A 27,515-nucleotide genomic window follows, 5' to 3' on the forward strand; every position below is an offset into this window, starting at 1 on the left:
ACTCAAGAGGAGAATTTCTCTTAGCCCCAAATTTCTAATCTCTTGCTTAAACACATAAGTCACGCTACTTTCTTCAAGGAACAATACATTCGAAATTTGTGTCTGAAGGACATTATGCATATTTTCCTTTTAATTGGATCCTCTAAAAGCCTGACATTAACTCTAAGTTATGCATGTCTCTGAATGGTAATACAGTAATGCAACAAATCAGAGGTTATGTTCACCTCACATACTTTGATATTAATGATGCTATGTGCTCATTTCATGTCTTTTTGGCTGGGACAGTGATATTTTCATGAATTTGATACTTTATATAAATGTGAAATCACTCCCTGACTCAAGTCTTGGCAAATAGATTTGTTTCCCAGGGGCAGGAAAAATAGAGTAGTGTTTGGATCGCACATCTGACTAGTAATGTAGTGGTGTAATTGACAATAATTTTTAAAAATTACATTGGATGTTATGCTGTTTGCAGCTGTTTTAAAAAACACTATTTTGTTAAGTGCTACCAAAATAAAGGTCACATTATTTTGTGACTAATAGTTATTGAGACCTATGATCCAGGGAGAACCTCAAAGTCAGGAAGTCCTGTGTTCAACTCTTGCCTCTGACACATAGTGACTGGTGTGACTCTAGGCAAATGACTTAACCTGTCAGTGTCTCAAGTTACTCTCTATTAGACTACAAGTTGTAGAGAAGAGATTAACCTATAATGGAGGGAGTTTCTTCACTGGGAGTTCCCTAAGTGCAACTACAGTGGATAGTCACTTAACATCTGTTCATTTCAGCTTCCTCATCTGTACAATGTGAATAATAATGATTCCTATTTCACAAGGTTGTTGTGAGGATCAAATGAGATCATTGTAAAGCAATTAGCATCATGTCTGGGACATAGTAAGCCTTTATAAGACAAAAATCTTGGAATTTGAGAAGATGGAACCACAACACAATGTTTCTGATTGGTTCAAAAGACAAATTAAGATAATTAGAACAAAATTCATGTACTTCACAGTCAGACTGTAGACAGAATAGGAATATTGGAATCTGCAATAGTGAGACTCATCAAAAAACAAGAGAGAACAACAGGTTCAGAATATGAATATAAAAAACATTGTAGAAGAAGAGAAGCAAAAAGTAGTAACACAAAAAGAAAACATACTTACTATGCAAGTAAAACATATTGATCTCCCAAAAGAACACGATAGGGCAAAAAACATTAACATCATAATGAAGGAAATAATAGAGGAGAACTGCCCAGAACTTGCCGAACATAGAAAATTAAAATCAAGACTTCACAGATCACTTCTGGGAGGAAAAAAGACTGCATACTCCAAGACATTTAATAGTTCAATTCAGAAACAACTGTGCCATTTAATCTTCTCAATGTCATCTAGAGATTTGCTTGGGACACAGAAGTAGAAAATAAGCTCCTTTAAAATAGGGACCAGTTTGTTTTCCTGGTATTCCCATTGCTAAAACAGTACTTAACACATAGTAAGAGCTTAATAAATGTTTGCTAATTGAATGAATGATTAAGAGACTAAATGATTTGCTATGAGTCACACAGCTACTATGTGTTAGAGTCTCCCTGACTCTGAGGGCAGCTTTCTATTTACCAACACATGTACTCTTCCATTTATAGGAAGGTTTAAATTACATAGAATCATAGCATACTACAGTTGGAAGAGGGATTATAAATCACTTATTTTAACCTATACCTGAACAAAAGCCTCTATTAATCATTCAATCTACATTTGAAGATCATGGGTTAAAAAAAGAAATCACCACTATCATCACCACTACTACCACCACTACGACAAATCATTTCATTTTTGGAGAGCTCTAATTGTTACAAAAATGTTGCTTACGTTGAGCCTAAAAATTACCTCTGCGATTTCCAGGAACTGCTTCCAGGTCTTCTCTCTGGAGCTAAGAAGGCTATATCAATCACATGGAAGGATAATCATATCCTGAAAAGAATATTGGGCCTTTCTAGTCAAAGATCTGGGTTCATATCATTTCTCTGCTTCTTACTACTGGTGCAACCTTGGGCAAAATCATTTCTACTCTTCCAAGCTTCAGGCTTTTTTCTAAATAAAGGAGATGGATCACACTAAGGAAGATATAATAGTAGAAAGGGTACTTGAGTCGTAGTCAAAAGATCTATATTAAATACGTGACCCTGTCGCTTCAGGAAACCTCTCTGAATCTCAGTTTCCAGGGAGAGCTACGTCACTCAGCTCCAAATTTCCTCCTGGGGATCATGATTCTTCCTGAGAGTTCTTATTCTTCCACCTAACCTTTCTATGGTACAATCAAATTCCCCATCATTGATTCTGGAAAAGCTTTGTCATCAGACTGCTCTATTGTTCTATTTATCACCCCTATGGCTTTCCAGATCAAGCCATCCATCCATGGCCACCACTCCTCTATATCTGTTTTCTCCCTCTATTATACTGTAAGTTCTTTGGGGGCTAGAGACTGTCTGGCTTTTGCATTCCTATGCCCAACACTTAGTCCAATGTCTGATATATAGTATACACTTAATAAAAAGCTTATTAAATCATTCATGCATTCCTTGCCTAGAAGGTCAGTTGACACAAAAGCTTTACAAATCTTAAAGTACTTTATAAATTCTAGCTCTTTTCATAATGATAATTTGTAAAATGGGAACCATGATAATTTTCCTGCCTTCTTCACTGGATTGTTGTGAAAGTCAAGGAATAGCATACATGAAATTACTTTTCAAACTGAAGTGCTCAATATAAATTTCAATTATTATTGTTTGAAAAATGATTTTCCATTTTAACTACTAATTTGAGATCACTATATTTTTTGTAGCCCCAGAACAGTGATTGGCACATAGTAGGCACTTATTAACTGCTTTGTTGATGCAACTACCACAAAATTCAAGTTTCTACAAGCTATTCTCACATTTTTGTTATAGATTTACCTCCAGTTCCTTCCACTTCAAGAACAGGCTTTGCAGAATTTTCCATGAGGGAAAGAATGAGGGAAAAATTAAAAGCTGCAAGGGTAAGGCTACATTAATAATTTGCTCAATGCTGATTGCAATTCCATAGCTCTTATCTAGCTCATTTGCTTAATGCTGCATTCATTTGAATATATTGGATTTATCTTTTGTGTTGCAAATGTTAATGTGGTATTTTAGGTTGGTGTGGATGATTATTACCCACAAGAAGAATTTTATCTAATTTTCTAAACAATTAATTTGATTCTCATTTACCTCTTAAAAGTGAAAACTCTGGCTATTTTTCACTGATTAATATTAAGTAAGACCTGATTGACAGATGCTCTTTCTGTATTATTGACATGACACAGATAATGATTTCCTATTTGACTTTTTTAGTCCAAAGCAGAAAGTGCTTTGCAGCAGGAAATCCCTAGTCCAAGACCCAGGCGCTTTGTAAGTCTCAAAGAAGAAGAAGTTACTGGATTTGGTGAAGAGGTAAGAAAGGTGGTTGAAGTTAAAATCTTCTGTTATCATCAGTAGACAAAGAAATACATTAGCATCTCACTAAAAGTTCCTTTAACTATGATATAAAGAGATGTCTAATACTTTTAAAATTCAATTTCAGAGTTCTCCAATCAGATAAATCTAAATATGTTCCAACAGAAAGATAACAAAGCATGGTTTCTTTTTTAAATTATGTACATTTTTAAATTCTATTGAAACACTAGAAGATTTAAAATAGGAAGAAGACTTAAAATTGTATAGGCTAATTCCTTCATTTTTGAGATGCAGATATTGATGCCCAGAAAGAGATATCAATCAAAAAGCATTTATTAAGTAACTACTATGTACTCGACTAGGGAAGTAGGTGGCACAATAGAGAGAACACTCAGTTTGAAATCAGAAAGACTCATCTTGAGTTCACATCTGATCCCAGTTACTTGCTAGCTCTGTGATCATAGGCGAGTCATTTAACCCTGCTTCCCTCAGTTTCCTCATTTATTCAATGAGCTGGAAGAGGAAACAGTTAAACCACTCCAGTCGCTTCACCAAGAAAACCCCAAATGACATGACTTAACAATAACAATGTGCTTGACACTGGGCTAAGTTCTAAGGACAGAAATATATAAAGAGAGTGTGGTCCCTCAAAGAGCCTATATCTTATTGGACAAACAAAGTATTTTCACAGATAACTTAATGTGGGATACATGCAAAATAAATATAAGATGATTTTGTGACACAGACACTAACAATTTCCAGAATCAGAAAAGTTCTCTTGAAGAAGTAGCACTTGAAGAGAGCCAGGGAGGTGAGTCAGAGTCAGAAGTGAAGAAGGAGATTTCTGGCAAGGACAACCCTGTGTACAAAGGCATGGAATCAGGAATTGGGAAAAGCAAATAATGTACAAGGTCAAAGATAAGATAAGATAGAGGGGGCAGCTGGGTGGCTCAGTGGATTGAGAGTCAGGGCCAGAGATGGGAGGTCCTGGGTTCAAATGACCTCAGACACTTCCCAGCTGTGTGACCCTGGGCAAGTCACTTAACTCCCATTGCCTAGTCCTTACCACTATACACACAGTACACAATACACACAGTATTGGCTCCAAGACAGAAGTATTGGCTCCAAGACAGAAGGTAAGGGTTTAAAAAAAAAAGATAAGATAGATATTTTGCATTAAATCACAGAAACCATTAAAATGCAACCCTACGAAGGTCAATAAAGTGAATGTCCCCCATTTTTACTCTATTCCATTTAAATTAATTCAAGGACTCTTTATTAAGTGCCTATCATCAAAGAACACTTTATAAGGGGTGAGAAGAAATAAAAATAGGTAAGACACAGTGACACATATGCCCTGAGAATATTTCATTGGTGGAAGATGAAATAGGTAAGATGACTAAAAGAGTTTGTATAGTTGTTCTTTATAGATACTCAGAGGAACTCACTCTACAGGCCTGGGTAGGCTTGAGAATAAACTCTTAGGCCAAAACTCTATCTGACTCTCTTTTAAAAAATAGTAACATCATTTATTAATAGTCAAAGTAAAATGAAATGATGGAGGACCAGGGAAAAAGGAGTCCCTCTATCTAAAAATCTATGTTCTCCACCCAACTTCTATGAATTCCTCATGGAACCATCTTCAGGTCTTCAAGCTGCTTAAATCTGCTCTCTCTAATTAAAACCCCCTCTATATAATGAACCCTAACCTACTGGCCCTCAAACTAAATTGTAGACATAGTAAAAGTTCATCAGAGTAGAAAGAGGGTTTGAATTCTTGATGAACTCAGCCTCTTGGGCTGAAGCCAAGCTGGCTACAAGCCTCTTCTTCAAAGACAGGGTTTTATCTGGGTTCTGGCTCTCACACATACATTCAGTCAGAAAATCTCTCAGGAACCAGGAGTTTACAAGTCTCTGGGAGATGGCAACTGGAGACAAGGATGGACAGGATCTCAGGAGTCTCTTCATAGCTGGAAACACAGGAACCTCCTTTAGGCATAGACAAACAGCCAACAGGAAATGATCTCTCCACTCTCCAGGCTGAACAGGAAAAACAGATCCTCAATGGTCTTTGGTGCTCAGTTTTATCCCTTCCCCAGATTCTGGAACTGCTCTGGAACTGTGCATGTGACCAGACCCTCCTTTGCAAACCCATGCCTTTGTTACTTCCTACTTGCAAAGTCTTTCTCTCCCTCAGGGTACATCTTCCAGAAACACAGGGAGACACCAGAATAATTAATATATTTTAATTAATTAATTAATTAATTTATTTGTTTTTTTATTTGAATACAAATTAGATAATACCAAATGGGCAAGAGGAAAATGGATAGAATGCTATGGTAGTAATTAAAAGAGAAAGAGCACTGCTAACTGTGTTGAAAACTTCAAAGAAAACGTCTGATTGAAGCTAGACCCTGAAGGATGAGTAGGATTTCAATTGGCTAAGCTCTTGGGCATAGGTGTTTCAGGGATAGTTGTTGTTGTTATCATTTCAGACATATTCAGCTCCCTGTGACCTGATTTGGGTTTTTCTTGGCAAAGATATTGAAGTAATTTGCCGTTTCCTTCTTCAGCTCATTTTACAGATGAAGAAACTGAGTCAAATAGAGTTCAGTGAATTGCCCAGGATCACACAGTTAACAAGTTTCTGAGAGTGGATTTGAACCCAGGAAGATGAGTCTTCCTGATTTCAGGGTCTGGCATTCTATCAACTGTGTAAATAAAGACTTGAGACATGTTGGATTTGGCTAGAACATAGAAAAGAGACTGATCAGAAATAAGGCTGGAAATATAGGTTGGAGCCAGGTTGTAAAAGAATTTAAATAGCAAGAATATGAGTCTCAAGGCAATGGGAGAGAGCATTGAAGATTTGTGAGTAATGCAATGACATCATTAGACCTGCACGGCATTAGGAAGAATGAATCTAGAAGCAGCATTATAGAATGGAAAAATCAATCTACATGACCAGAGTCTGGAGCACCAGATGAGGAGGATCTGGAGCCCCAATAACTCATTAAGTTGGCCAGTAAGGCACACTCTGCATCCTTCAAAGGGAGTACCTTCAGAGATGATACAAGTATCACAGGAGAGCTACAATCATGACTAAAAACACATTGCCTCAATCTGAGTAGAAAATGAACTATCTGGCTAATGGGTGACCCAGTTAAGGGGCCGAGGTAGCTAATAGCTATGGAGGGACTGCTCCATGAACAAAAGAGAACTTGGGAGGGGGGAGCTGGTGTGTTAAGCATACTTTTAACCAAATGGTATGCTATTCTGAAATGATAGCGAAAATATGCAATTATTGTGCAATCAAATGATCTATGATTATCTCTGAAGCATGATTATTGTATTGTGTCCAGTTAGATTAATATTTGATGCATGATTGCTGATGTTAATATCTTAAATCCAATCATAAGATTATGTTTATGTTGTTAATTCTGTAGTGGGGGAGCAGAGTGCTTTCTCTCAAGCAGAAATAATGAGCCTGAGGAGCATTAAAGTGTCTTGCTGCTGCTGCTGCTGCTGCTTGTGCCAGGGGAATCCTTGTGTAGCCCTGAATAACAGGGGACTGAACAGGAGAGTCAGGTTCCAGGGGGCCATTTAGGTCTTTAGAAACTATTCAAAAACCTGCAAGTTGAATCCCATTTTAAATCATAAGATGTTGATACTGTATTTGGCAGCACCTTTACTGGGCTGTTATGAAAAGCAAATGAGATTTTGGATATAAATCATTTTGCAAACCTTAATGGATAGGAGCTGGACTTGAGATTTTGTTCATATAGGGAACACCTAGATGAGGAAACTCCCTCTGCCACTGCAGGTTGGCACCTTTTCTGCAATGTATAGTCTGTGATTGTTATACAGAGCACTGAAGAATTTAGTGACATGCAGCAGAATCGTATAGCTGATACATGGCAGAGACAGGATCCCTCTGGTTTTAAGGCTGGTTCTCTATGCTGCCTCTCTGCAACACTTCAAACTGCAAATGTTAGCCACTATTGTTATATTTGATTGAGTAGGCTATTTAGATCCACTTCTTTTGTGAGCAAGAAGAGATAACCAAACTATATGGAGTGAGCTTTCCTAAATATATGTCTGAATACAACAGTCCCCCTTGAAAGAGAATAAGCAATTTATTAAACACCTACTATTCTCTAGGCACTGGACTAAGCACTTTACAAACATTTATTTATAAATATTTATAAATAGTGAGTGCCATTAATGATTCCCATTTTTCAGTTGAGGAAACTGAGGCAGAAAAAGGTGAAATGAATTGCCCAGAGTTACACAATTAGTGAGTGTCTTAAGGAACTCAAGTCTTCCAGACTCCAGTCCCAGCTCTGTATGCAGTAAGGTGCCACCTAGAAGCCTTATAATAGAATATTCAATAAAGTACTAAACAATCCCTATTAGATCTAAGAGAAATGAATGAGGAAAGCATTTATTAAGCCCTCAATATGGACAAATCTCTGGAGATACAAAGAGAAAAGGAAGATTCTTTAAACATTGTACATGGTTTTTAAAGACCATCCAGATCCCAGCCCATTTTTCCAGCTTTATCATTATTAATCTACTTTCAAAAAAGTAGCAAAGTTTAAACAAGATAATGAATATGAAATACTTTGCAAATCTTAAAGTGCCAATTATTGTTGTTGTCATTATTGCTAGCCAATAGTCACCAGACTACTGATCTGATCTTCCTTGAGCTTACTACTGCACTCCTGCTGAGCTCAAGCAATATTTATAAGGCAATCTTCATCAAAACAGCTTTCTTGGTTTAACCAAAATAAACCTCTTGTTGTTCCTTATACATGATGCTCCATATTCCATCTCTGTGACTTTTTACTGGCTGGCCCTCATACCTAGAATATACTCCCTCCTCACTTGTACCTTGAAGAATCGCATACCTCCTAAAAGGCTCAGGTAGCTCCTTTAAGCAGCACCTTCTACATGAAGCCTTTTCTTATCTCAGCTGCTTGCCTTCCCTTTCTCCCTAAAACATTTGCTTATTCTCTTTTTTACAATATGTAAATAAGGTCTGCCCTGAGAAAATATCACCTCCTTGAAAGAAGAAATTACTTCATTCTTGTCTTTGTACCCTTTGTCTGGCACTTAATGGATGTTATTTTATGTTATTTACATCAATTGTTATCAATTAATATTAAATTAGTTGGTAGGATTTGTAGGGCTTAGAATCGGAAGGTACTCTACATATCCTTCAGTCTATCTACCCAGAGAAAGAGGCAGAAGTCCAGAGAGAATAGATTTGCCTACACAGTTTCACACAGATAGCAACAAAGGCAAAATTCAAATCCTTTCTCTCCAAACCCAAAGCTCTTTCCATTCAACCATGTCTGATTTATATTCCCTTTCAAGGTTTCACTGTCAGAGTCTTCTGAGCACATTAGCTGGATGGATAGATTTAGATATATGCTCAGCTAATGAGTGAGTAGTGACTTGAAAAATATTCAATCAGTCAATCAAAAACATTGATTAAGGGGGCAGTTGGGTAGCTCAGTGGATTGAGAACCAGGCCTAGAGAGGGGAGGTCCTAGGTTCAAATCTGGCCTCAGACACTTCCTAGCTGTGTGACCCTGGGCAAGTCACTTGACCCCCATTGCCTAGCCCTTACCACTCTTCTGCCTTGGAGCTAACAGAAGATAAGGGTTTAAAAAATAAAATCGATTAAACATTTACTATATGCTAGAACACTGTACTAAGAACTGGAGGTACAAAGAAAGGGAGAAAAACCTAATCCCTGCCCTTTGGGAGCTCACCTTCTAAAAGGGGGTTCAATAATCAAAGAGAAGATATTCTATCCAGAGTAGATGTGAGGTTCTTAGAGGGGAAGGCACTAGCATTGGACCTGCAGAGGGGTAGGGGACAGCCAAAGACTAGGAAAGACCTTTGTGCAGAAGGTGGGAGTTTGAGCTAAGACTTGAACAAAATTCAGGGAAATTAAAGGACAGAGACAAATAAAGAGAGCGTTCAAGGGATGGAAAACAGCAAATAAGGGTGGAGTACCATGATGAAGAAAAATAAGTAGGTAAGTGTAGCTTAGAAATTTTAGAGGGAGTAAGAATGGAAAAAGACTGGAAAGATAAGAAGGGATTAACTTGGAAAAATCTTTAAATGCCCAACAGAAGACTTGGCATCTGGTCCTGAATGTAACATAGAGTCACCAGAGTTTAGGGAGTAGAAAATTAGAGAGCATGGTCAGACTTATTGAAAAAAATCACTTTGGGAGAAAGAGATGGAGACAGAGAAATGTGGGTATGTGTGGGTATATATATTCCATGTATGTATGTTAATATGTGTGCATGAAAGAAAAGTAAATGTGGATGTGCATGTATGTACATGTGTGTATACATACAAACACGTGATTTGTATGTGTGTATGAGAGAGAGATTGTGACAGTAGAAATGATAAAGTTTAAAAACAGATTGGATATGTGGTACCCCTGAAAGTTAGGAGTCAAGAAGGGACTAAGATTTTTAAGCTAGGTAACTATTACAGTAGGAAACTTCAGAAGAGAAGGCCTGGGGAGGTGGGAAATTATGAGAATTGTTTTGGATATGTCCAGTATGAGATGTCCAGTTTAAGAGGTTTAAAGACTGTGGCAAATGAACCTATAGCTCAGTAGAGACACTAGAGAGATATCTAGTTCTGGAGATCACCTTCATAGACATGATAGTTGAAACTATGGCAGTATATTAGGTCTGAGTGAGATAATAAAGAGTGAGAGTAAAGCCCAGGACTGATCTGTTGGGTGTGTGCCCATGATTAGTAGGTATAAAGAACCAGCAAAAGAGACCGATTGTCCAAGAGATAGATGAAGAACCAAGAAAGACCAATAGCACAAAAATTTAGGGAAGAGAAATTATCCAGGGAGAGAAGTAAGAAAACAGTTTCAAATACCACAGAAGTCACAGAGCATCAGAACTAAAAAAAGGTCATATCTGATCACTTTACCTTCATTTACATTTTTGCTTTTATAATTGCATCTATTCCTTAGGAATTACAATAATCAATAGTCAGAGCTAGCCTTTTCTAGAGTTAATTTCCATCTTTTCTAGTTCCTTTTCAACATTCCCTGTTTAAAGTTTCTTTCGGAACTGCAAGAAGCTATATGGGAACATCATTCACTTTTTTATTTCTGCTAGGTGGTTATTTCACTGACCCTTTTATTTCATCTATATAGAAATTTCACCCACTCTTGTAGATCGTAGCCTCAATCCCCAGCACCTGAGTTGCCTTACTAACTAATCTTCCTGAGATGAAGTAGCCAAAATGATTCATCATTTCAGAGGACAGAGTTAAAGTGATGAGGCGTTTACAATTTAGCTAGGCTGGTACTCTGATGAGACACACAATTCATCAACAAGTTGACACTTGATTTTTTTCCCCCACAGATTTGCAGGATCAGACAGGGCTTAGCTGGCAGAGCCTTTAAGAAGGCTCTTGTTCCATATGAGATACTGGAAAAGGATTTGGTAGACAGATACTCACTCAAAGGTTTTATTTAAAATTGTTTTTAATTTTTTTTTAAATGCAGACGGGCAAAGATGTACTAAAGGAACCACAAGAAGAAGAATCCCAGAAATCTACAAGAGTCAGATTTCAAGATTCAGTGAGGAAACTCAAATTCAAACCACAGGTCAGAATTGGTGTGTTTTCCTTTAATGGTTTTTTTTTTTCTTTAGGAGAGAGAGCATAGGAGGAAAATGAAATTATTCAGTTTTCAAGTTACACATCCTGTTCATCCATCCAGATTATTCTCTTTCTCATATAAGGCTCCGGGTGGGAAAGGAATACTTTATGGAAGAATAGGCTGCCTGTATAGGTATGTTAGATTCCTAAAGGTTAATAAAAAGTTATTATCTTGACTACATATACTATAAACCAGAAAGGACCAAAAAAAAAAAAAGAATGGAATTGGCCTTTATAAAATTGAATGTGCAACAAACTATACCTTACTATTAATTAAATAGAACTGCTCTAACATTTACCTATGAAATAGTAGTCCTTGGCATTTTGAAAACCACTGCTAAACTAATCAGGTCTCGTGGCTACAAATAAAATATTTGTATGGTTTAGAAAAAGCTTTTTTATGGTTCATGAAAAGCGAACTAATCAAAACTTGACCTATAAAAGAACACCCTGAGGCAATAAATTCCATTCATTAAAGTTCATTGTCTATAGTCCACTAACTTTTTGAGATACCAGCCTTGCAGTGACTGGAATGTTATTGCTACTGGTCACATAAAGATTGCTTTGAGTTAGTTGCTTGTACAGAAGTTATTTAAATTTAAATCATCTAAAAACACTCTGTCTCCTTGTGTAGGTTCTCCCTGGATTCCCATCGACCGAAGAAGCCTATAACTTCTTTACTTTCAATTTCGATCCTGAACCAGAAAATGATGAAACAAAAGACCAAAAAAGAGAGGAATCCAATCAAGAGGTGGAAGAAGGGGAGGAAGAAGAGGAAGAGAAACCTGCTACTGAAGAACAAGTGGAAAAAATGGTACAAAAATCACAATAATGATAGTATCCTAAGCAAAAGAGTGAACGTATGATATAGAACAAATATCTACTCACTGCTGGGAGAGTAACTTGTTTATTTCTTAATGGTAGACTATTCCTGTATATGAAGGTCAGCACACAAAAATTATACTTTATTCATTTGATATTAATAATAATAGCTGACAGGGGCAGCTAGGTGGCAGAGGGAATAGAGTACCTGTCCTGGAGTTGGGAGGATCTGGGTTCAAATCTAGATTCAGGTACTTCCCAGCTTTGTGATCCTGGACAAGTCACTAAACTCCAGTTGCCTAGCCCTTACTGCCCTTCTGCTTTAAAATTGATAGTTCCAATTCTAAGACATAACGTAAGGGTTTAAAAAATATATGTTAGCAGTGCAGCTAAGTGGCAGAGTGGACAGAGAGCAACGCCTGGATTCAGGAGGTCCTGGATTCAAATATGACCTCAGACACTTCCTAGTTGGGTGACCCTGGGCAAGTCTCTTAATCCCAGTTGCCTACCCCTTCCTCTTCTGTCTTAGAGTTGATACTTTGACAGAGATTAATGGTTAAAATATTAATAATAGCTGACTTTTTATAGTTCTTTAATTTTATAAAGTTATTATATACATTAATAAAAATACTAAATAGATCCAACCTTTTTTTAATCATTTAGGAATCTATTTTTGAAGGCTTTTTTGCATTACCCCTGAATTAAAATTCAGTTCAGTGATTATCATTTGGTATTTCAGCCTTTAAAGTCAAGAAAATGGCCTTTGTGTTTTGCTTTCAGTCCAATGGATTTTTATGCTTAAATATGATAATAAGGAAAATCCCTGAACCCTCTGGTTATAAACAGTCTGTAAAAATACAGGAAAAACAACATCTTTTGACCAGCAGAGCAGCAGTAGAGCCATGAAGAACCAGGTCTAGGTGCTGCCTGTGTTTCAACATGGTGATCCAATTATTGACAAGTCCCTAACTTCTCAGAGCACTAGGAAATGTACTAATGGACTAAGGAACACTGGCTTGGTGGAGGGAGTTCCAGAACTGTGGGGGCTCCCCACACCAATAAAATCACAGATTGAGACAAACATGCAAATGAATATACATTAATTCTTAGAATGATCCATTATTAATGGCTACTATTCCACTGACCCTCAAGTCATGATAATTCTCGTTTACATAATTCTTCAGAGTTTTCAAAATACTTTTCTAAGAGCAACTCTACAAGGTAGGGAGGGCATGTATTATTATCTCCATTTTACAGATGAGAAAAACAATTTCCTAGTGGTTGAGTGATTTGCCCAGGATCACATAGCTACTCCATCAGAAGCAGTATTTGAACTCAGATCTTCTGGTTCTGAATCCAATGTTCTTTCTGTTACACCACACTGACACTAAGCAAAATCTGCCTACACCTTCTAAAAAAATGCCATCTGCAAATTTAGAAGAATTTTTTATCTAGAAGCAGCAAAAGATCTTGATGTAGGGGGAAAAGTGTCTCCAGGACATAGTTGGATTCTTTTTTACTGAGATCTGGTCACTTTTACCTTGGGTTCCCTTCACAAATTCAATTCAATTCACAGATGCTCGTTAACCATATATTAGCTAGAGTACAAAGCATCTTGACAAGTACAAAGGCAAAAGTGAGATACCCTCTGCCTTCAAAGAGTTTCTTTCCTACTAGGAGGTACAATATTCAGGGCATTTTAAAAGTTTTGAGCTATTGAGGCAGCTAGATAGCACAGGGAATAATAGAGCTCCAGACCTGGAGTCTGAAGTACCTGGATTCAAATCTGACCTCAGACACTTCCTAGCTGGGTGATCCTGGGCAAGTCACTTAACTTCAGTTGCCTAGCCCTTACTACTCTTCTGTCTCAGAGTTATTACTAAGATGGAAAATAAAGGTTTAAAAAAAAGAAAAAGCTATTAAATTGTAAAACTACATTGACTTTGTGTGCTATTTGCACTACTTAAGAATTCTTTTTTTAGACCAGACTCATAACTCAAATCTTCAATTTCAAGAAAGGTCTAGACCAATTTTAGAATGTCTAAACACTATCTGGCCTCATTTTTCAAGTTATTTTTGTTTCAAGGATGGCAATTACTCTGGTTTGGGTATTCCTTCTACTGATGCAAGTCACAAACTTTCTATGTCTTAGCAAAGCTTAAGTTATTGTTGCCAGAAGTATTCATTCGCCTAGTGGTCAACCTTTAGGTGAAGAATGTCTCTGAGTCTACCCAGTCTCTTGAGATGCTTCTACCATTGGAATTGTCACAGCTTGTGTGTTAATGAATTTAGACTTCCAAAAACCAAAGCCAATGTGATGAAATGAAGAGACACGGACTCTTCTCTCATGCCTATAGTGTAAATTCAAGTCTATAATTTTGGGAAGTCCAAAAGCCTCTCGATGAGATATACTATAATTCATTAAGCCTCATCATTGGGCAGAACCATAACAGTCATCTAATTCAACCCCCTGATGTAGTATGAAACCTTTCTCCAATATTTCTGACAGACACATGCTGAGCTATGTATCTTCTTCACATGACCAAACCACTACCTGTCTTAAACATACTTTTTGAATATTTGGGGCAAAAAATAGTCATAGGAACTTTAGAGTAAAGCACAGACTAAACATGAAAGTTTATTAGAAGGACTCAAGACTATAGATAATAGAGAAATTATAAAATAAGCAATATCCTACATATATCCTTCCTTTTAAAGGGAAAAATATAAATTCTCTAGCTGATATTATTTTTAAAAAAAACAGATAATGAATTCTTTAAAATAAATTAAAACGTTGAAGTTAAGGAGTTTTGAAAACTGAAATGTATCATGTTAAATGGTGGCAACTACTCTCAAAAATACACACATACGTATATCCCAATTCCATCAGACACTGAAACTAAAATAGACAGAATAAAAGCTCACAGACATGTAAATAGAGTAAAAGGATGCCCAATTATGAAAGAAATACCTGTGATCTGTGGATATGAATGCAGGACCCTAGTCATAGATATAAGATCCACAAAGTTATGAATACACTGTGAATAACCAGGCAAGAATTTCATTTTCTTTCTAACTTTTAATCAACTGATTCCTTTCATTATTTTTCAATTATATGCAGAAATATTTTAATAATTGGCTTTCTGATCTTTTGCAATCCAAACTCTCTCTCTCTCTCCCCTTCTCTCTTCCCTCCCCACATGGTAAGCAATCTGATATAGGTTATTCCAGCATTGTAATGCAATAAAAATTTCCCTATTCCTCAAGTTGTGAAAGAAGACATGTTTTGTACATATTAGAAAAAACTCATGAAGGAAATTAAGAAAGAAATGGCATGGTTCAATCTGCATTTAAAGATTCTTTTATGGCTGTGGCTAGCACTTTTCACAACCTTTGAGGTTGTCTTGGGTTGTTGTATTGTTGATAATAGTTCATAGTTGATCATTGTACAATACTTCCATTACTGTATATGTTGTTCTCTTGGTTCCACTCACTTCACTTTGCATCAGTTCATACAAGTCTTTCTGACTTTTTCTGAAATCATCCCATTCATTGTTTCTTATGGTGCAATAGTATATTCTGTTACAACCATATGCCACAACTTGTTCAGCCAATCCCCAATTGATGAGCAAGGGACTTTCTAATAGGCATAGTGCTTTATTGACATTTAGTTTACAATCAAATTGGCTTAGATTCATGTAATCTATAAGGAAAGGGAAGTCTATGATATCAACAAAGTCAACTTTTTCCCAATGTAAATGAATGAAAACCTTCTGAATGCTAGTATATTGATTTTAAATGCCAATATTTAAATTTTTCATTTTTCTTACAAATCAAAAGCATATTTTAGTCAGCATCTGAGAGTAATCCCAATTTCCTGTACCCTGAACATTTTAATATTAGTTACATATCAGAAAAATCATATTTAAAATCACTATTTTACTTGAAGATAATTACTCAACTCCTTACTTTCAAATTTTAAGAACAGTAATTCAGAGCTGAACTAAAATGCTGTCTTTGGGGACTCTGCCACCCTGAGGAACTATCTTTATATAATGAGGTCTTCTTGGAACTGCAATAATTGAATAATCCCACCATGTATAGAGCCTAAGACTTACCCTGAATTCCCCTCTATAGCAAACAAATTATAGTAAGGTTCTAGGATGTTAATTACTAGTAGACATTATAATAATCATTTTTTCCTTCTGATTTGTTCCCATCAGTTTTTATTACTATGGTTTAAGCATAAAAACAAAAAAAAATGTTTAATTTCTCTACTAGATTATCCTGAAACCACATTAAGGAAATTACAGTGGGATTAAGGAATTTTTTTTTCAGAATATATGATTATCTTCCATGAGCAAACCTCAGAAGATTATAATGCACTCCTCCCTCCGTGTCCCCTAAACCTCTCATTTCCCTTAATTTTCCATTATGAAGCTTTACCCATAAACATAGATAATACCATATACACCTTTTTGTCATATTGCCCTCGACCATCTCTTAGGATCAAAAGATTTATTGCCTATTACATGTTTTTACTTCCTTTACTTTGTCCTAAAACTACCCCTTTCAATCTTTATGTATTTCCTCTTATGATTCTTGTACTCTAGGGTGAATGAGTCCTTATCACAACATTCATGACTTTGTAGGTTTTGATCATGCCAATTTTTGGTCTCCTCCTCCTTCTTCCTCTCCCTTTTTCTTTCTCTTTCCCTCTCCCTCTGTTTCTCCCTCTGTCTCTCTCTGTCTCTCTCTGTCTCTCTCTCTATCTCTCTCTGTCTCTCTCTGTATGTGTGTGTGTCTCTGTGTCTCTGTCTCTGTCTCTGTCTCTGTCTCTCTTTCTCTCCCCCCTTTGGGTAACTGTAGTCTCTAGGAAGGAAAACCAAAGAGTTCATGAATAATAAGAGTAAACTAGGTCAAAAATCAATAATAACTGGAACAACCTTGCAGGCCAAGTGATTTGATTTTTCTATTTTATTATTCCAGGCTCCTTAAGAAGTTTTGAAAAATGCACAGTTCCTTCTCAAAGCATGGCTCACTGGGTCCCACATCTACTACATTTTCACTTTGGTGTGTGTATTTTTCAATACAGACCTAACTTACCTAAAGTGGGCCTGACCAATATCCATTGACCATATAACCAGACCCCAATTAAAAGTTTTGAAAAAACAATTGTGACATTGTTCTGATGGTAACCCCTTTAGAATAATGATACTCTTGAGACCCTAATTGCTCCCTACAATACCATTTCTTCTATTACCATGTTTTTAAGGGCATAATTGGGAACTCTATGCAGGTAATTGGCATCGCTTCTCCATCCTTCTTTTTTAACCTACATAAAAGTTAATAATTCAAATGTTTTCATGGCCAAGAAAATGTTAGCCTACTTCTTTTTAAAAAATACTAGCTAAAAATGCATCATAGTTCTGTATCCTTACTATAATAATTTTTCAAAATAGTTTGGAAAAGATTGGTGGATTAGTTTGAGAGGTTGAGAGGTCCTTGCAGTGACATGAGATTCAGCAAAGATTTCTTATCAGTTACTAATACTTTTACTTGAAGCACCCATGAGAGATTTACCTTCTAAGACACAGTATCCTCCTTTTCTTGAGCACATTTATCCTTCATCATTCTAACTATGGCTACTTTAAAATTAACCAAGCTTCCCCCACTTAGCTCTATCTTAAAAAGCTCTAAGTATTCCTTATCCAGGTTCTGAAGATCTTTCTGACCTAAAACCATTCCAAAAATAACAGTGAACAAAGATGAGAAAAACACAGAACTTAAGCCAAAACATAAAACCTAGAGTTACAGAAATACGGCATGGGTCTTAATATAAAGTTTTGTTGTTGTTTAATTGTGTGGTAACCTCTGACTCTTTGTGACCCCATTTGTGGTTTTCCTGGCAAGATATTGAAGTCATTTACCATTTCCTTCTCCAGCTCATTTTACAGATAAGGAAACTGAGACAGTTACATGACTTGCCCAGGGACACATGGCTAGTAAGGGTCTGAGGCCAGATGAGCCTTCCTTATTTCAAGTCTGGTGTTCTATCCATTGCACCACGTAGTTACCCTCAACCCAAATCAGGGAGTTAACAATAGATAACATACATGAATTCAAGTACCAGCCCTGATTGTTTCCTTAAGTGAGTTCATTAACCTTTCCAAAACTTAGCTTCTTCACCTGCAAAATAAATATAATACCTATAACACATACTACATAATATCTATAATACCTCTCAGGATTGTTTTAAGGAAATCACTTTTTTTGATATTTTATTTTATTTTTAAATTTATTTATTTAATTTAGAATATTTTCCATTGTTACATGATTCATATTCTTTCACTCCTCTCCTTCCTCTCTCCCCCATAGCCAACAAGCAATTCCATTGGGTTTTACATATTATTAATATTTGCAGTAGGGTGATCCCTTAGAGTCTACATCCCCAATCATATCTCCCTCTACTAGCAAATGTTCTCTACTAGCAGCAATGCAATGATACAGGACAATTCTGAGGGACTTATGAGAAAAAACGCTATAGCGTTCTAGTAGAGAACTCCATTATATTCAATTGTGCAAGTGTATCGGTCTCTGTGTACAATGTTCTCCTGGTTCTGCTCCTCTCACTCTGCATCACTTCCTGGAGGTCATTCCAGTTCCCATGGAATTCCTACAATTCATTATTCCTTTTAGAACAATAGTATTCCATCACCAACATATACCACAATTTGTTCATCCATTCCCCAATTGATACTCCCTTATTTTCCAATTTTTTGTCACCACAAAGAGTGCGGCCTTGAATATTTTTGTGCATGTATTTTTTTGAGGAAATCACTTTTCAAACTTCAATGTAATATATATGAGTTATTATTCATAATAATGATGATGACTATAAAAGGCTTTAGAATCAGATGCACAATTTGGCTTAAACTTGTAAAGAATCAAAATGGAAAAAGAACTTGTTCAGGATGATATATGTTAAAACATTAATTTATAACAAGAATTCCTTTTCTAAGAAAACCTAGCAAAATACAATCTGAACAGACTTTTTTTTTGCAAATTTTATCTGATTGTAGGATGAAGAGGAACTTATTAATAAGAAAGATGCTGATGACTTCTTGCTTGACTTGGATCAGACAATTGATGATTTTCTGGAAATCAGAGCTGCAGAATATGAAAGCATTCATAAAATAAAGCAAAAGGAAAGAGAAATTCTCTTCACACCCAGTTCTCATACAGGTATTAGATTTTTCTATTTTGTCTGTTTTGCTTGTTGAAAAGCACTTTCTGGAAAGCAAAATATGGGTTGAATATAATAGAAAAGGGGCACCACTCAACTTAGTCCTGGCTTTGTGGTAGAGACTTGAAGAGGGAGAGGTTTTGTAGGACAAGCCAAGATGCAAGAAACAAGCTGGGGACCTGATCTGCAAAATCAAGGAGAAGGTTCCAAATGGAATGTTCCCAGGAGGAGAGGCAGTTGAGCCTGACTGAAGGGGAAGAAGTTGAGAACTGATCCCTGTTAGCTTCTGTCCATGGGTGAAGAACCTTTATAGAGCTGGCTGGGTTTTGGGCTCTATGACCAAGGGAGAAACCTCTGCTCTCTCTGAGATTTGACTGACCAAGAGTTGGAGGAAAGCCAGGTTGAAGGAGAGACTTTTTTTGGTGGCTGGCTGAGGGGGAAGAAGCTAAACTGATCCTTGTAGCTTCTGTCCCAGGCTGAAGGACCCTTGAGGGGGACTTCGGAAATTAGACTGAGAGACCTTGGTGGGTTTGTGAAGAAGAAAGAAGATTTTAACTGATATCCATCCATCTCTCTAACTGTCTCTGAGTCACAGCTGTGATTTCCCACACCCTCCTCGCCTCATTATAGATTAGGGAAATCCTTATCCCTCTTACCTCAGTTTCCCATCCTGTTATCCCAATAAACCCCTTACCTGAGAAAAGAAAGAAAGAAGTTTTTTTCTCATAAATATCTTAGTTTACTCAGGGGGGAGGGAGGAAGCCAAAGGCTTCAAGAAGAAATTGGGAGGGAGAAGGTTGGAGAAGGGAGGGAGTGAAGGGAGAAGGAGGTTAGGAAATAGATTGATCCATTAGTCTCACATAGGGATCAGTAGGCAAACCCCAGAGCATTCCTCAGTATTTATCTAGAGCATTCCCTTGTGGTAACATCCCTCTATCTGTAGCAGTATCTCTCATTTCTATTTACATTACAACCAAGCATCCTCAGATTCCCCTTTAGCACAGTATCCCTGTGGCAGCATTCACTGTAGCAACATCTCTTAGCATTTCTCTATCTCTCTATCTCTGTAGTACTTCTATCCCCATTGTAAGTAGGTACCCTCAGGTGTGTCCCCATACCACTAGCAGCTCTCTCTAGTTATCAGCCAGAGTACATCAGTCATTGCAACAAGTAATATTGTCACACAGATTTACCTTTCTATTTCATTTGACACCTCTAGTTTGACTCGAGTCCCACAATCCTTCAAAATATTCAAACAAGTGGTTTTTGGTGTAGTGGTCTTGGCAGCCATTGCCTGCTTTTGGGTATATCATATTCTATATAGCAAACTAACCCATATGGTAGTGGACACTATAGATTATGTTGGCAACATTACAATGACTGTTTTACAATTGCCATTCTAATACAAACTGGTTCTCTGGCAAGTCCTGACACAAGTATATGTAATCTTTATAGCTGTGTTGCAGACTCTAACCCAAGTGAAGAAAGTATTCAGATTTGTAGTACCCCTTAAAGCAGAGAAGATTATGGTCATTGATACCAACTTAGAAGGCATGATTTTGTTTATTTGTTTTTGTTTGAACAATTGATCAAGGAAAAAGGGCTAGATCTAGTTATGGGCAAGGACAATGGGCAAAAAGAGAATGCACCTCAAAAAACTGAAAGTCGCAATGAAAATGAGAACCAGCCTGCTAGTGACCCTGAGAAAATCTGTCCTTTGAAGGAGGTCACTAAGCTGACTACTAATGCTGGTGTGACACACTCAAAAAGCCCATAGACAATCCTCCACACAGGAACTGGAGTCCATAAAGAGCCATTTCCCACAATTTGTGGACAATCCTTTTAAATCCCTGGGTATTCAGGATCTTTGATCCAGATTTCAAAGATGTCGAGTTCCTATTGTCTGAACTGTTCAGCCCCCATGAACAGAGGCAATTTTTAGAGAAAACTAGATCTGACAGCAATTTGACTAGCTGGCCAACAGTAGAACAAAGAGGGGATATGGACTTTGCCAATCCAATCTGCATGTCCCATCTAAAAAGGTACAGGGAGGATTTACTGAAGGCCATTAAATTATGCTGTTCCAAGCCAAATGCATGGGCCAAGTTTGACAAGATCAGGCAGGATAAAGGGGAACATCCTGCCATATACATAGACCATCTGTCAGAGATAGCAGAGTCGATCTTAGGTCTATGATGTCTGATGAGACAGCTGGCCACGTTCATAGGCAATTTCTTAGGGGATGCACACACAATTTGAGAACATTTTTCAAGAACTATTTCCCTAAGTATGGCTCAGTTTCCCTGATTGAATTGAGAGACACAGTGAGTTACCTATTTGAAAACAATTCAGATCAAGCCAAGAAAGTTCAATATCTGAAAGATAAGTTAGAGAGGACTGAAAAGGATTTGAAACAAAAGGAAATTCAAGAAATTAAAAATCTGAACACGGTTAGGACTTTTGAAACACCTAGTTACCAAAAACCTAGTTACCAGGCAAGATCAGTGCAAAGAGAAACTAGGCAGTGTTTCTTTTGCCACAGGAAAGGGCACTTGATTAGAAACTGCATTTTGAAGAAGAAACATGAGAGTAATAAAAAAGACAAATATAATGCACAAACTAAGTACAAGAAGTCCACTTGTTTTTCTCTTTACTCAGATTTTGTTTGACTAGATACAAAATACCTATCCTAATTTTTAAATATTCATATTCTAAAACCTCACTTAGTAATGTTTTCTAATGTTCTAAAAACATTGTCATCTGCTCATTCTTTTCTCTTTTTTAATTAAAATCTCTCATGCTCAAATATAGAAGTTCTCTTCCTATTTCTTTAGTCATAAATTATTCCAAGAAAGTGCTGCTTGATAAATTAATTTCAGAATCTATTAGAATCAAAAGGAGATTAGCCTTTGTTGATGGTGACCCCATAAGAAAAATCTCTTGAAAATTTAATTATCTTTTGTGGTTTCAGACAGAGCAAAGGAATGAAATAACTTTTGGAAAAAGAGAACTAGAGGTTTGGAGTGGGATCAGATTTGAATATGTCGATTTATGAGTCATCTGCATTGAAACTATATAAATATATAAGATGTCTCCCAGCAATAGAAAATAAGGAGAAAAGAGAGAAGAGGAAAGAATTTGGGGGAATGCCCATATTATGGGGTATAAAGAGAGGCAGTGAAAGGTGATAAATGGTGGAAGAATACATCAAACAGGTAGGAGAATAAGTATGGCATAGTTCCATGGAAACAAAGGCAGAAAAGAGGAGATCTTATACAATTCAATCAAGAAGGTCTTTGGGTCAAAGATGAATGAGAAAAACCATTGGATTAGTGAATAGGAAGTCCATATCAAAGTCAAAAGAGAAACTATACTGCAGTAATTGAGGCAAAAGCTAGACTGCAAGGCTGTAAGAATTAGTGAATGGTAAGAGACAGCTGGTGGCTCAGTATATTGAAAACCAGATCTAGAAACAGGAGGACCTGGGTTCAAATGTGGCTTCAAACACTTCCAAACTGTGTGACCCTGAGAAAGTCACTTGACCCCAATTGCCTAGTTCTTAACCATTCTTTTGCCTTGGAACTAATATACAGTATTGAGTCTAAGATGGATGGTAGGGTGTTTAAAAAAATGAATTAGTGCATGTTAAGGAAGTCAAGGTAGTGAATATAGAAGAGTCCTTTATTGAATGGGAGGTTGAACTAATTAACTAATAATGTTCTTTTTGGTACTCAGGCTCTGGGAATGACAGATGATTAATGGGCATTTACCTGGTTGACAGATTTTAACTCTGACAGATAAGCCATTTCTACATGCTCTCCTAAGATTTAAGTAACTGGTGAATCTTTGGTTTGTAGTTAAGTTAGCAGAAATCTTCCTACAAATATAATAAAACAGACATTCAATTTAAAAGCCTCAGTGATTAACAGCATTTTTGTCTAAAGACCAATGTTCAAGAATAGTCAAAATCCATGCTTGAGAAATTCCCTTTCAAAGAAGCAAAATTTCTCTGATTGTTTCTCATTCCTAATCTATTTTCTCTTTTTCTCTGAAAAATTATTTTCATCTCTGGAAAAAAGAGAACAAAAAAAGCCAGAAATATGCATCACCAGATGGTATGTTATAGTGATTGATTATCATGAGGGAACACACTTTTCTTGGTCTTTGTGATTTGAAGTATTTCATCAGCTCACTTACAAATTCATATTCTTTTCCCCCATCTTGTGACTCCTTTTGCTTAAATCTTTTCTCATGAAAAATCTAGCACTAGAAGAATTCCAATAAATGTAGAATTATGTTAAAAGAATAAAATTTCACTTTTATATGACGTGTTGATTCTGAGATATTAAAAAAAACTATAATTTCTTAATCATCCCAATATCCCTTTATGATAGATTGGGAATTGGAAGAAAATAATCTGCCCCATTATATAAGAAGCTGAGAAAGTTTATGAAGCTAATTGTAGATATGGGAATGGATGATATCTCTGAGGTGTAAAGTAAAAGAATGAAGACAAGTCAGAGGACAGAGCTTCTTTGAGGGGAACACCCCCACTTATGAAGCTAGAAAAGGAAAGAAATTGAAATCAGAGAACATATCTGTTAGGAGTCTTGTCTTAAAACAATCTCTGAGGAGACTTACAGTTCTCTGTTGTTCCTCCTATACCATTAGATGCCTTTGGAGCCCAACATAAATGAGGCTAGAGAATTGGGGTCTGCTTCAAATCTGGGCCAGGTTCCAGGCTAGAGGAATGTTGAGAAGACAAATCAATAGGGAACATCAGACTAGGGTTCTGGTTTGCTCAAAAGAGCCCTAGAAAGCCTCATTTGATTTGGATCGGTCTTTCCTTTCTTCCTTAAGAAGACTGGAAACACTGTGAAAGATAGTACAGGGTCAGCATGGACTATCTGTTTGTAGGGGGCTAAAAGAATAATTTAACATGTGAAGGCTTAGACACTAAGGAGAAATTCTTCTCATATTTTCCTGGTTAATTGGAAATTTTTGAAGAATAGAGTTAGTTTGCATCTATCTTTTTTCTTTCACCTCTCCCCCAGACCTTTACATCCCTATTCAAATCTATCCTTAATCAAACCAACAACCCTAGGATTCAAGGATGTTATTCAGAGCTTCTCTTTGTTACATGTATCCTCTCACTTGCTCTGGTCCCAGAGTTACTAGTTTGTAACCCTAGAAAATTTGCATAGTTAGGAGATGAGAGGGAGGCTCCTCTGAATGTCACAGATTCACTGGCAAGAAAATGTTGATCAAACAGAAAAAGAATCTAGGATGACTTTTACCTTGCTGCTCTCACCCCACCACAAAACAGTCATTTACTCATTTATTCAAGAAGCATAGATTAAGCACCTACTGTCCCAGATGCTGAGGGATATACTAAAATAACTAAGCAACGGTTCCTGTCCTCAGGAAACTTAAAATCTATGTTTATATCAAAAAGGGCCAATATTTAGGGGGAAGCAGGAAGTATAACAAATGGTGATCCTAGGAGAAATCATATTGTTCATCCAGTTGAACCCCTTCATTTTACAGATGGGGAAAGTAAGGCACAGAAAGTTAAAGTAACTTGCCCAAGGTCACATGAGTAGCATATTGGACAACAGTGATATAGGAGGTGTAGAATGGGAGTGTGGACTTACATAATTTGACATCATGAATCTATATATTTAGCTTTTTTGTTATGTCAGTTCTAGAAAATTAGGTTGGAAAAAATCTTGTTTTAAAAGAAATTGAAAGAACAGCTAGATAGCACAGTGGATAAAGTAAGCACCAGGTCTGAAGTTGGAAGGACATGGGTTCAAATATGGCCTCAAATACTTTCTAGCTGTGTGACCCCCAGAGAAGTCACTTAACCCCAACTACTTAGCCCTTGCCTTGGCTATCTTTGAAAAGATACTAAGACAGAAGGTTAGAGTTTAAAAGAAAAAAAAAGAAAGAACAATCATGTCTTAAGTTGGCATGAAATTAAGAACAGCTTAATAGATTAATAATGATAATAACAGCAGGCATTTATACCCTACTTAATGTTCTCCAATTATTGCATTTTTATTTGTCCTCATGATATGTGTATAAAATACATGATTATTCCCATTTTTCAGATGAAGAAACATAAACTCAGAAGGATTAGTGATTCGCCCTAAGAAACACAACTGTTAAACAAGGGATTTGAACTCCTCCCTCCTCTTTCTAAATGTATCTCTCTTTCCTCTATACCTATATTATCTTCAATAGACTATATCTCTTTAAGTAGTTTGAAAAGCAGTGTGATGGTAATTTTTTTATTTTTTTACTACCTAGTGCCTACTTATAAAAAAGTTCCAGAAAATATGCAACCAAGGTACCTTGAAGATGAAGGCTTTTACACTGGAGAAAGGCCAGTGGTCCCTCGAATTAATCAGAACATCATGGAGAACCGATTGTTGATACAAGAACAAGTAAGTAATGAGTATCCCTGTAATGTATACCACTAAATATATGTGCATATATATCTATGCCTAGACAGAGAATCTCAAGCACCATCATCATTCCTGATTTTATGTACCTAGTGAATTTTGAATGTTTGTCTTTTTTCCATTACAGTATCATAGATATCTAAATAAAGTTCACTTCATTACGTCAGTCAAATTTCTATTTCTGTAATTTTTTTCATTCAAAATTTATTTTCTGTTCCAAATTCTCTCATCTCTTCTCCCTCCCTTCCCCGATGAGAAGACAAGAAAAGCAAAACTCATTTCAAATATGTATAGTCTTGCCAAACAAATTTCCATATTAGTCACATCCAAAAAATAATAATAAAAACAAAAGAAAAGAAGATTCAGTCTGAACTCTGAGTCTTTCTCTCTAGAGGTAGATAGCATGTTTTACCAAGTATCTTTTTGAATTTTGTTTGGTCATTATGTTGATTAGACCTATTAAGTCTTTCAAAGTTGAATATCTAATATTTGTATAGTTATAAATTATCCCCCTAGATCTTTTCAATTCACTTTGGGCTAATTCATACAAATCTTCCCCATTTCTCATTTCTTAAAGCACAATAATATTCCATTACATTCATTTACCATAGCTTGTTCAGTCATTCCCCAATTGATGGGCATCCCTTCAGTTTTCAATTCTTTGTCACTATGAAAAGAGTTGCTATAAATAGTTTTGTGCATATGGGTCCTTTTCATCTTCATGATGATCTTTGGGGTATCAACCTGTAGACCCTGTCAGTGGTTCAAAGTCTATATGCAGTTTAATAGCCTTTGGGACATAGTTCCAATTTGCTTTCCTCAGTGGTTGGTTATATTTCACCACTCCACCAAAAGTGCATGAAAGCACTCTTTTTCTACAGCCCATCCATCATTTATTGTTCCACTTTTTTTTGGTCAACTTTTTCAATCTGATTGTTTTGATGTAGTACCTCAGAGGTATTTTAATTTTCATTTCTCTAATTATTAGTGACAAAAAGAGTACTTTTTCACATAGCCACTGATGACTTAGATTTCTTCCTCAAAAAAATCATTCATGTCCTTTAACCATTTATCAGTTGGGAAATGGCTCTTATTCTTGGAAATCTAATTCCATTCCCCATATATCTTAGAAATTGGACTATCAGGGAAACTTTTTTCACAGATTTTTTCCCCTCAGTTTCCTACTTCTCTTCTAATTTTAATTCCATCACTTTTGTTCATGGACAAAAATTTTAATTTTACGTAATCAAAATTCTGTGAACCTTTCTAGTTCTTGTTTTGTTATCAGGTCTTCCCCTAACCATAGATCTGATAGGCAGTTTCTTCCAATTTGTTTATGATGTAACCTTTTATGCCTAAATAATGAACCATTTGAAGTTTATGCAGACTGAGAAGTTGGTCTACATCTAGTGTCTACCAGACTGCTTTCTACTTTTCTCAGTAGTTTTTTGTTGAATAACAAATACTTGTCTCAATAATTGGGATCTTTGAATTTATCAAACACTAAGCAATTATCCTTCTTTGTTTCTGTATATAATATACCTAATCTCTTCCACTGATAAATCTTTCTGTATCTTCACTGCTACCTTGTTTTGATGATTACAGCTTCGTCATTTAGTTAGAGATCTGGTACTATTAAGCTTCCTTCCTTCTATTTTTTTAATTGATTATCTTTATATTCTTAATCTTTTCTTCCTTCATATGAAATTTGTATATTTTAGAGCTTAAAAAGTAATGATAGGTTTTTTTGGGAGGGGTATAACATTGAATAAATGAATTAATTTAAGTAGTATTG

The 27,515-nt window shown here is 36.3% G+C and overlaps 1 protein-coding gene across 2 annotated transcripts in view; it reads left to right on the forward strand.

Annotated features, from left to right (window-relative positions):
* The window catches only part of CC2D2A (coiled-coil and C2 domain containing 2A), a 144,654-nt gene that overhangs the window by 18,680 nt on the left and 98,459 nt on the right, over nucleotides 1–27,515 (forward strand). For both annotated transcript variants that reach the window (XM_007496714.3, XM_007496716.3), the window contains 6 exons: nucleotides 2,948–3,036; nucleotides 3,371–3,469; nucleotides 11,031–11,132; nucleotides 11,820–11,999; nucleotides 19,090–19,252; nucleotides 25,566–25,702. In XM_007496714.3, coding sequence (XP_007496776.2) covers nucleotides 2,948–3,036; nucleotides 3,371–3,469; nucleotides 11,031–11,132; nucleotides 11,820–11,999; nucleotides 19,090–19,252; nucleotides 25,566–25,702 — 770 coding nt within the window. The remainder of the gene's footprint in view (nucleotides 1–2,947; nucleotides 3,037–3,370; nucleotides 3,470–11,030; nucleotides 11,133–11,819; nucleotides 12,000–19,089; nucleotides 19,253–25,565; nucleotides 25,703–27,515) is intronic.

This window comes from Monodelphis domestica, chromosome 6 (assembly GCF_027887165.1).
Source record: "Monodelphis domestica isolate mMonDom1 chromosome 6, mMonDom1.pri, whole genome shotgun sequence".
Classification (NCBI taxonomy): Eukaryota; Metazoa; Chordata; class Mammalia; order Didelphimorphia; family Didelphidae; genus Monodelphis; species Monodelphis domestica.